Source organism: Monopterus albus, unplaced genomic scaffold (assembly GCF_001952655.1).
Source record: "Monopterus albus unplaced genomic scaffold, M_albus_1.0 scaffold372.1, whole genome shotgun sequence".
Classification (NCBI taxonomy): domain Eukaryota; kingdom Metazoa; phylum Chordata; class Actinopteri; order Synbranchiformes; family Synbranchidae; genus Monopterus; species Monopterus albus.
Genome location: NW_018128252.1, coordinates 352,559 through 364,262, shown reverse-complemented (window position 1 = coordinate 364,262; position 11,704 = coordinate 352,559). Strand labels below are relative to the sequence as shown.

Sequence of the window (11,704 nt, the reverse complement as noted above, 5' to 3'; positions counted from 1 at the left end):
GTGAATTGGTGGGTTTTTGTTAAATGTGAGCAAAATCATCACAATTAAAAGACCCAACGCCTTAAACTACTTCAGTCTGTGTGTACTGAATTTATATAATACACTAGTTTCACTATTTGAGTTGAATTACTGAAATAAATGGACTATTCCATGCTATTCTAATTTATTGAGATGCACCTGTAAGCGAGCTAAGCATTCGCTTAGGGCCCCTATGGCCACCAGAGGGCCCCCAAGAGTGCTTGAAATGTCCCACAAGAGCAGTGAGGAGAGCAAAAGTCAGAGGAAGCTCCTTAATTCCCTGACAAAACTTTAATACCCCATAAACCTGCTGTATTTCTAGGGTGATGTTTGTGTCCCAGTATTATCCTGTAGGTAAACATTATTACTACTTCAGGTCGTGAGTGAAACCTGAACAACTTCTTCCAGGTGTCATGAATACTGTAACCTTCGTCATAACCGTAGGACAACTGAAAATCAATCTCTCTCTCCTCACTTCACTCTCAAAAGGCATATTATTACACCACCAGTCTAAATATTCACTACATGACATATTAGGTGCACTTTTAATATAGTTCCCAAATGTAGATAAACAAAAACCTTTAAATTATGAAGTATATAATTACCAATAATTAAAATATATAACCCATTAATTGAACAAACCAGTTTAAAAAAATACATCTTTACTAATTAAATTAAATGACAAACAACTTTGACAGTGAATAGCACTGAATGCTCATACTAACAAAGTAAACAAAATATATATAAGAAGGACGTTTTACTGAGGATGGTACTGCACTGTTTAGGCTGTTTAAGTTTGATTTTATTTCTAGGTGACTTTTGCTCTTCACTTTTACATTTTTGAAACCAAAAGCACTGAAAGTGATTAATCTGTTTACAGTAAATACATTGTCTGCTGGTTTATTTTGTTATTTTTCAGTACATCATGTTCATTATTCCACTTAGTATTTAGCACTTTGTACCACTTGTGCAAGTTTTCTACTTTCTAAGATTAAAACCACAGAAGGGTGAAAACATGTCAGGCTGGCATTGATAAGCAAGCAATTACAGTTATTAAAACTGATAATGGGTGTGTCAGATTTACAGTACCTGTGAAAATGATCATTGACAATAGTTAATAGTATTGGCAGTGGAGGCTCCCCAGATCAAATTTTGCTTAGGGCCCCATAAAGACTTGGGCCGGCCCTGCTCACTGACTGTTAAACACTGTGACTCTAGTATTCTGTGACTCTACACTGTTATAAACCCAACAACTCAAAAATTATAAATAAAAATGTCATACTTATACCACAGGCAGTTCATGTGGAGTAGACTATCAGATTAGCACTTTTCTGCATACATTTGCAGAGAGGACCAGAAAGAGGGACCACAGATTCCCCAGAAATATCTGTACTGTATATCTTAAATATTTTAAAGTAATAAATTCAAATTGACACCAGATATGTAGTATGTTGCTATGAAAACCCTTTACTAACAAATGAGCTGATTGGTTTAGCTGGCATATTAATGAGGGAAAACAGATTTGTTTTTATTCATGATGACAAACCACTAGAACTGGGAGCATCTGTCACTGAGATTATGGCGTGACATAAGACATCCAAGTGTGTGTCGTTATCAGACCTTAAGACACATATTTTCATAATACAGAGAGTGTTTGTAGTGTTAGTGATGCTCAGAATAATTTCTGCATTGTTTTATGGCATTTTTGTAATGATTGTGTACTGTATAGATGAAGGTCTTTTGGGACCCAAATGTGTCATGTGATCTGTGATTCCAGCCGCAGCAGCCCAGAGCCGTTCCTCAGGGCATCGTGCCAACTTACCAGGCACTGAGAAAAACATCATGTAATCTTTATCTAACCTAAATACATCTGTTGAGAGCAGTCCTCTGTTTTTCAGGAGCCCCGTGCTCCACACACACGCTGCTGCACAGTGTGACACCGAGTCACACCTGGAAGCTGAATTCCAGTATATTTTTCAGCATTGCTACAGTATACAAAGGGTGTGAGAGAGACCAGCATAATGGCATGCTGGCCTAATTACATGCTCCTCTAGTCCACAGAGGAGCGTGTAATTAATGGGATGAAAAATAAAGGCAATCTTTCTTTTTTAATTTAAATAATGTTTTATCTAATGTTTGTATATTAATATTTGTGTACAGCTTTAAGGAAAACACCTAAGCATTTAAAAAAAAATTTATTAGCTATGACCTTGAATTGGAAATATGCAAAATAAAAACAGCAAGCTGATAAAGCTCCACACTACCACTTTGACTTCAATTCAAAATAGCTTTATAAATATCAGGATCAATTCATGCATATTTATCAATCCACCAGTCACTTTGTTAGAACTCCTATTTCCCCTGGGAAATTCAGATGGTTTGTCTTACTGTTTGTCTTATGTTATTTATTAAGCAAAGTTTTTTTAAGAACCCACAAACTTTTTAATAAGGCTTCTTTCTCTCTTCTCCTGTCTTTGCACATTTGGCTGGCTTTGTGAATATTAGATTAATAGCAATTTAAAGGCAGCAGATTTGAAGAAGGCAGCTTTAGTTAGCACAGTTTATGTGTCAGGTCCCGATCAGTACTACAGCGTACTGGAGGTTCAGGTTGTGTGGAGCTTGCATGCTAACCTAAGGTTAGACATCCTGCTAATGCCAAGTTGTCTGTCTTGCTGCTCTGATGATGTCCTCTGTTGATTGAACAAAGACAGGCATCATGTTTCTCTGCAGGGACGCCATCAGTGACGATCATCTCTCTCCTCCATAATACAAGTCTGTGTTTGCTGCATCTCTGCCATCAAATTTAACGCAGTCATAGGCTTACAGTGAAACTGAAGACCAACTTTGAGCTGCAGGAAGAGGACATAGTGTTGTTAGTCAAGTTACTCCTGAAACTCCAAATTTTGTGTACACAGTCAAATATTTGTTCAGCAGCAGTGATGCAACTGAGCCAGCAACTGTTTATCATGAAAACTAAGAGAGCCTATGGCAATGAAGGGGGGATACGGTCCTCGTGAAATTTTTCTTTGCTGCATTAATAATGGTAGCAGCGAGAGCTTGACACACTGCACCTGTAGCACACCAATGTAGAAAATATGTTAACATCTTTACATTTACATTCATTTGACAGACTGACAAGTGTAGAGAGGCATAGCTGTAATTTTCACATCCACAGACATGCTGTAGTTAAAAGTGTTGAAACAATGCTTCATTCCTGGGAAGTAATGAAATTCAAAGCTCTGTTGTCATGTAGACCTGCAGCCTTTGGTTTGTCATAGAATAAAACAAAGAGCTGAGTTCTCGCTTATTCTACAAAGACCATCTAAAATGGTCTGAACATAATAATTGGAATCAGTGATAAATAAATGAATTGTTGTGATATTTCAAGCAGACTGTCGCCTGTAATTAGTATTATATCTTATAATCAGTCATTCATCTATTTGAATGGAGAAACGTTCTCATTGTGCTGTTTGGTATCATCATGTGCACCACCCTGAATGTGGACAAGAGAAAAAAGAAGAGAAGGATGAGCTGAGAAGGACAATAATCGGCGAGCACGGTCCAGGTCCAAGCAGCTTGATGTTTCTCTGACCACAGTTGTCATCAAGAGGTTTAAGGTCCATGTGCCTGTAGCCAGCAAGAGGAAAATCAGCCCCAGACTGAACAGAAGGAGAGTTTGATGAACAAAGACCCCAGGAAAACTTCCAATCAGATACAAACTGACCTCCAAGATCAAGGTACAACAGTGACCAGTCACGCCATAGGTGGCCTTCTGAATGAAGAAAACCCAGGAAGACCCCAGTTCGGCCATATGGAGTTTTCTAAATGTATGTTGACGAGCTTTAATGCTTCTGGGACAATGTCCTTTGAACAGATGAAACTAAATGAGAACGTTTTGGTCACGTCAGCTCTATGTTCACCTCAGAAGAAATGACGCTGTTAGAGAAAAGAACATCATCCCCACTGTGAAACATGGAGGAGGCTCCCTTCTGTTACAGAGTGCTTCGCTGCATCCTGAGTCTGTGCAGGACACAATGAAATCAGAAGATTATTGAAGCATTTCACAGAGAAACATACTGTACAGTACATGCTGTACTGTACTGTTAGAGCTCTGTCTCAGTCACGGGTCCAGTAGGATAATAACACAAAACATAATCTAAAGTCACCAAAAAAAAAAAGGATGACAAGTAGACAGTCTGTTCTGAAGCCTACTGTTGGTCCTAATGCAGCTGAACATCTATGGAAAGAGCTGAAACTTGCTGTTGTGCTTTTATATACTGTAGATATGACCAGCTATCCTCCTGAATGACTTTTGTGTTTTTCTTTAAATAATTAACAATAGAAAATATTTGTTTTGGTCCATAAGCTTGGAGTGGTCAATGGCAAATCATGACTGTTTGATGTTTGTGATTTTAAAACCACAAAAATGTATTTGTAAAATTGAACACAGCAGGAACTCTAAAAGTATAATGAATCTGTATACTGTATCATATGTGCATTTCCACTGTGATCGGTTTCAGTTTCTGTGTGTTTATTGTTTTCAGGGTGATGACTGCTCTGTCAGCTGTCCTGCCGGCCTGTATGGCATCAACTGCACCTTGGCGTGCTCCTGTCACAACGAGATCTCCTGCTTGCACATTGATGGCTCATGCATCTGCAGAGAAGGTGCAGTTATTGTTCATTCATATAAATAAATAAAAAATAAAGTAGTTAAATTATCTACCGACAGGTGACAAGTTAACGATGAATTAAATGAAGCATTTCTGTCCTGATGGCAGCAGTCCCTTCCAGGATGACAGTGCCCAATCCACAGGGCATGATGGCTCACTGAATGGTTAGATGAGTGTGAAAATGATGTGAATCATATGCTGTGGCCTTCACGGTCACCAAATCTCAATCCAGCTGAACACCTATGAGAGCTTTTAGACTGATGTGTTAGACAGCGTCTCCACCACCATCATCACAACAACAAATGAGGGAATATCTTTTGGAAGAATGGTGTTTATCCCTCCAGTAGAGTCCAGAGACTTGTAGAGCCAATGACAAGGCACACTGAAGCTGTTCTGGTGGCACGTGGTGGGCCAACACCTTACTGACATGCTTTATGTCGGTTTGTCCTTTAATCCATCACCCATCTGTCCTTGTGTGGTGTTACCCAGTTAGAACGGTTTGTAAAACAAGTGAAAACATAAACAAAGCATTGGACCTTTTAGCTAAATCAGCTAAATCGGGTCAAGTGTTAATTATTGGGCTGAATTGCACCAGTTTTGTTGGAACTTGATGTGTTTTTTTTCAGCGGTTTGGAGATAAAGTAACATTAGAAATTTCTGGCTGATGTTGACAGTTTTTCCAACTCTGTTGCTCACAATTACCGTCCAAGCAAAATGACCTCAGCACAACGTTTATATGTGACAGAGTTGTTATTTTACAGTCAGCATTCAGCAATAGTCCGATCCAGTCAGAGGACACTGGCTCACACTCATACACTCATTTAGCAGGGTCAGAGACAAAGAAATCACATACATGGTACAAACATACGACTGAACATTGTGACACATACTTTCCTTAACCTGTCTCCTCTTCTTCTTTCCTTTGATTCACTGTGTTTCCTCTGAATGTCCGTTGATAGTCCCGATATCAACTAGATTGCTTTCTGGTTTATTTTCTGCTTTTGTAGGTGTTTCTGCCTCTTTACTGGATTTGTTCAAGTTTGTTTTGCTCTTTAATTCTAAGGGTCTCATACCAAAGCTCACGTAATAGAGGGTGAAAAACCTTTTGCCATAAATTCATTATACTGTACCTGGAATCATCTAACGGTGACGGAGCTCCATCGTTTATTGATTAGTTATTCACTGAGAATTGACAAAAAAACATAAACGTGTTTTACAGTGTTAGTCTTTACAGTTTTTTTACCTTTCTGGAGTCTGATTTTGACTTTGAGATTTCTGGCAGGCTTGTCTGCAGTAAATGTAGCGTCCAAAATTGTGGGTTGATTCATTTTACAAACTGCAGCTTTGCTCTCAGATTCAGAAAGGTCTCTCAGCTGCCTTCACATTTCTTATCTCCTCTGTGGGAAAAAAAATCTTTTGAATTCTTGACCATTCCATCAGTTTTTACCTTTATTTCTCTTGGTTATTCTCTCCTTTAGCACTAAAGTGATTGGTGAATGAACTGATTAGTTTGCAACTATTTTGAAAAGTCCTTTTTGAAGCACAAATACCAAACATACCCTAATTCTTTCGGTGTGAGGATTTGCTGCTTTTCTTTTTCATATGTAAGCCAAATGACTTTGGGTCTTGTACTCCTGGTTGGACATAAAAAGATACTTTTTTCACAGTTTTCCAACAGTGCTAGACCGAGTGAATGACAAACTAATTGATCAAATAATCTGCAACTTAATCAATAATGAAAATAATCATTAGTTGTAGTTCTACCTTGCTTGCCTTGTTAAATTTTTTTCATCGGTATAAACCATGGTGGTACTTTTGATTATTGTGAAGTTTAGATTTTTACATTTTTGATTATTTAGTTGTTATTGATCAGTGGTTTTCTTCCCAATCAAAAACCCAGACCCTTCTTTAAACTCAGCCATGAAACTCCCTGACCCCAGAATGCAAAAGTACCAATCTGAACCTTTTCCTGTTTCAAATTTTGTTCACCTAATATCTCTAATATTACCACATTTAAATATTTATGGGCCACTGAAGCTTGTGGGGAACATGGGTAATTAAAGTGGAGAACCATCGGAGGCAGAGCGCAGAACCAGAGTCCTGAGAGCTTTAACTAGTGGGTGTTTGTCTTCACCCTTGTAAATCCTTTCTTTTAGAGCCACTGAGGGGGAAACTCAGAGGGGAAAAGTTCAGACTGATTATAAAAGGCCAAGTTACCATAATATTTTTAAAATGCTTGTAGAGTAAACAGCTGGTAACCTACACAGTTTAATATAGTGTTTGAAAACCTACTATGTTTTTCCTCTCAATTGAGTAAAGAGGCATAAGGAGGCATATTTTGCTGGATCCCACATCTGCTGGTGTTAAAAAAGTTGCACTGAGGGAAGGTCACTAACTTCAGTGCAGTGTTTTATTTAAAATTCATAGGATAAGAGTTTCAGCACATTTAGGATAAAAGCCAGAAATCACAGTCACACCTACAGTATTCTTAAGCCTTTAAGTGATAGCACAGAAAACACACATTTACATTTTTAAGAGCTACAACAAAATAGGAAAACACAGAGCAAGGATCACAAAGTTGAAAAAAATCCTCGTACATATTACTGTATACAGTAAGACCACGAAATAAAACAAATAAACATCCAGTATAATCACCAACACTGCACTGTTCACAGCCTGGCTTACTGTCTGCCTGCTCATGTTTCTGCCCCACTGGGCTTATTTACAGTACAGTTGCCATATTTTTAGGTTTCAGCTATTACTTTGTTGAGTGCGGTGTTATTATAACTGATAGAAACTATTGCTAAAGCTATATTATGAAAATTTGATTCAAGTTGTAATAAACCAGAATTATCCTTGAACTAATTTTGTTGTTACATGTCCCATTTAGACTCAGATCATCTATTCAAATAAATTTCTTTCTGTGGACTGATGGTCTTTGGACTGTGTCTCTCCAGGCTGGCAGGGTGTGGACTGCTCTATCCCCTGCTCCAGCGGTACCTGGGGACTGAGCTGCAACCAGACATGCCAGTGTACCAACGGGGCAGCCTGTGATCCTGTCAATGGAACCTGCATCTGCTCTCCTGGCTGGAGGGATGAGTACTGCGACATACCATGCCCAGTGAGTGGTCATGGCAATCATTATTCCTCTGTAGTCACTTCTTAGTCACCTACTCAGATATTTGCTCACTTTCTTACATTAAAAAAAACTAGCCACAGCAGTGTTTTGCAGAAAGAGCTGGAGTTCAAGTTCAAGCAGATGTAGGCTCCTTAATCTTTGTTTGGTACATTATAAATTATGAAAACAAAGAGACAGCAGCATTTAGTCAGAAATATACCTAAAGTGCATTTACACAGTTTTTTGCTTGGTTAGGAGGGATCATACGGGCTGGACTGCAGAGAGAGATGTGATTGTGTCAACGCTGAAGGCTGTGATCCTGTTACTGGTTTCTGTGGTTGTCTCGCAGGTTGGACGGGTGAGTACTCCAGACAGGCTGTGTGCCTGATAAGCATTTTGATTCCCAAATGAAGACACAGAGACATGGCTGGTAAAGTATCAGGCAGTTTCCAAGGTTTAGAGGTCAAGAGAGAGCTCATTATTGGCAAGCTAACACATCACACAAGTCCAGAAATCAGCATTGGCCAAAGGTAAACATGTACAGACAGGAAAGATGTATAACGTATGTACAGTATGTACATAAAGAAGTCCCCTGGATTTGATAGTGAATGAGATCAGGTGGATTGGCAGGGCACTGCTCAGGTCAGGTGATCACTTGAAGATGGAAACATGGGGACTCCTGCAAAGTCCACATCGCTGGACAAGACTGGTCTCATATCTAAGGTTCTTTCTATGGCAATCCAGACAGTCAGTCTACTAGGAGGACAAAGGTCTGTGTATCCTTTCAATACTCTGTATCACAAAATCACATATTTACAGTTGGATCATATGGCAATAACCTTGGATGTTAATATAACATGCATCCTTCCTACTGTATCAGCCTGGCATTACTTCACCTTCACATCCTAAATTCCTCTACTGCTGGATTTGGAGAAGCATTTAGAGAGTCTCCACCATCTTTCATGAATACAAAGGAGCCTGTCTCTCACTTGCTGTGTTGTTCACCCTTGTCTCTTTTGCACCCTATAAATAGAGAAAATATAAGTCTCTGGCCACGCCTTCGCTTAATAATAACAGTAACAGTAAACAATAAGCAATAACAGCTATCAAAACTTCCAAAATGCAATGTTTCTATTATTATTATTGTCACTGCTTTGATTGTTTTTGATTGTTATTAGTATTTTCTTCACTATTATTTCATTACTAATATTAATGTTGCACCTGGAAGTTGCACGTGCTTCTCTGACACAGTATGGATGTTTGAAAATACATGTGACAGATGAGTGATGAACATCAATAGCACTTTAGAAACACTTCGAAAATCACAGCTGGTGTAGATTAAGCAGGTATGAAGACACAGCTAATACAGGGGAGGACAATAGAAAAGAGTCTGAGGCTGAATAGAGGGAAGAGGTCAGCTGTGCAGGAGACACCATGACATGAATGGCGATGACAAATCAATATGACATATGACAAATTCAAACCTATAATTCTAAAACCTATGGATATTCAAGCTTGGATGAGTTTGGCAGCCCAAATGTGTTCAATAAATCAGATTCATAAAAGTTCTCCATGGATAAAACACCCTTGGAGTGAGACCTGGCTTTGCTGTCAGACTCAGGTGTTTGTTACGAGACTGCTTTTGACATGACAGTTCTTTTAGCCTTTAACTTTTTTAATAGTCATGTTCAAGTTGTAGCTCTGCTTCTTTTACCTGCTAATTGTCAGTCAGTGATGATGAGCAATGATCAATATGAGAGCTGATGAATATGGAAAGTATGTTTTAATCCACTGCCTGAGGGAGAACTGGTAATGAATTGACACTGGGAGCAACTTCAATATATTGATGAATATTTAGATCAAAGTTTAGACCAAAGGTTAAAAGTAAATGAGTTTGGATTGAAGAAGTAAAGAAACTTGAGGTGACTGTGTTAGTCTGACACAGGTGAGTCTGTGTAATTACAGTTAAGGTGATGACCATGAATTATAATTAGTCCACTGAGATAATAGAAGTGTTGTATCAACTGAAACCTTTTGCAGCCCCTTCTCATTATGTTCCCATTACATGAAGAAAAACAAATAAAGCTGCATTCAGCGATTTTATTTGCATCTAATAGTTATGTACCTACAGTCATAGCCAAAAATATTGGCCCCCCTGCATTTCTGTCAGATAGCGCATCACTTCTTCCAGAAAATTGATGTGATCACAAATTCTTTGGTATTCTTATGTTTATTTCTTTTGTTTGCATTAGAACGATACAAAAAAGTAGAGAAAACAGCCAAATCTGATCCATTCCACACAGAACTCCAAAAACAGACTGGACAGAATTATTGACACCCTCGACTTAATTTTTTGTTTCACACCCTTTGGACAAAATAACTGAAATCAATCACTTCCTGTAACCCTCAGTGAGTTTCTTCCACCTCTCTACTAGAGTTCTGGACCACTCTTCTTTTGCCAGCTGCTCCAAGTCTCCCAGATTTGAAGGGTTCCTTCTCCCTGCTACTGTTCTGAGATCTCTCCACAGGTGATCTATGGGATTTAGATCTAGACTCATTGCTGACCACTTCAGAACTCTCCAGCACATTGTCTGAAACCATTTCTGGTGCTTTGTGAAGTCTGCTTTGGGTCATTGTCCTGCTGTAAGGTACTTGACTGTAGGGACTGTGTTCTTTTCTTTGAAGGCCTCACTTGGTTTTCTGAAAACAGTAGAGTGATGTGCTGGACCAAAAAAGCTCTATTTTAGTCTCATCTGTCCGCAGGACATTCTCCCAGAAGGACTGTGGCTTCCTCAGGTAGGTTTTGGCAAACTCCAATCTGGCTTTTTTATGTTTCTGTGTCAGCAGTGGGAGTCTCCTCGGTCTCCTATCACAGCGTCACTAGTCATTCAGATGGCAACGGATGGTGCGAATGAACAATTCTTCATTGCAATCTGTCATCTATTTAATACTTGTCCCCAAAGACTTCTCTCAAGCTGCCTTACCTCTGAGAACAACTTATTTTATCTTTCTGCCACTAATGTTTGAGCGTAGCTTTGTGGAACAGTAGTGTCCATAAATTTCACAGTCAAAAACGAGGTCTATGTACATGCGTGCTATATAATGTTGTTTGTTTTAGATTGTACCTACTCTTAACCAAGTCCTGTCAATGTCATGTGAACTAAATTGGGTCAGAAGCACTGATTTTTTTTTTTAATCAAATCTGAATTTAGATTTTTTTTCCCCTAGTATTACCTGTACACCATACTTTCCCAAAATGTCTGCGTGTAGTGAAGTGATATTGGATCTTCAGCTCCATCTTCTTATCCCCATCTTTCTTTACGTCCTTTTGTTTAAACTTTACAACCTAATGAATAGGGCTTCTGATTTTCACCCACTTTATGACCCAGAGGTAATTTATTAATGGAGTTATAATGGCTTTCTGTGCCCCATTCTCATATTCTCCTTTATTCTATGTCAAAGGAAGTTACTAATGGGCAGCAGATGTGCCAGTCTGCAGAGAGAAAGAGAGGGCGCTATACTGTATTTGCACATACACTATTCTTACTCTGTTAGTCTGTCCTGCTGTCTGTCTGTATTTACAGCACATGTGGTGGTGGTGGTGGTGTGTGTGTGTGTGTGTGTGTGTGTGTGTGGGTATGTGACTGAGTGTACCTAAGAAGTAATGTAGTGTGTGTCTCCTGAGCACTTCAGTCTCCAGACTGTCCCCTGTGAGCAGCAAGGCCTCTGATCCACTCTGCAAACGAGCTTTTGTGTAGACACACTCCTGCCTCTCAGGACACATACACGTACAAATGCAAGACTGATGAAAGAACAAGACACTTAAGCAAATGATTAAAGGGCAAAAAGCCTTGAGTGGAATTTAGGGAATTTAGATTTTTTCCTTAAAATGTTTGTT

General features: G+C 39.0%; 1 protein-coding gene across 7 annotated transcripts in view; it reads left to right on the top strand.

Moving 5' to 3' along the window:
* Positions 1-11,704, top strand: part of LOC109951239 (multiple epidermal growth factor-like domains protein 11) — a 163,069-nt gene that overhangs the window by 91,028 nt on the left and 60,337 nt on the right. For all 7 annotated transcript variants that reach the window (XM_020585608.1, XM_020585607.1, XM_020585611.1 and 4 more), the window contains exons 12-14: positions 4,563-4,683; positions 7,646-7,809; positions 8,062-8,164. In XM_020585608.1, coding sequence (XP_020441264.1) covers positions 4,563-4,683; positions 7,646-7,809; positions 8,062-8,164 — 388 coding nt within the window. The remainder of the gene's footprint in view (positions 1-4,562; positions 4,684-7,645; positions 7,810-8,061; positions 8,165-11,704) is intronic.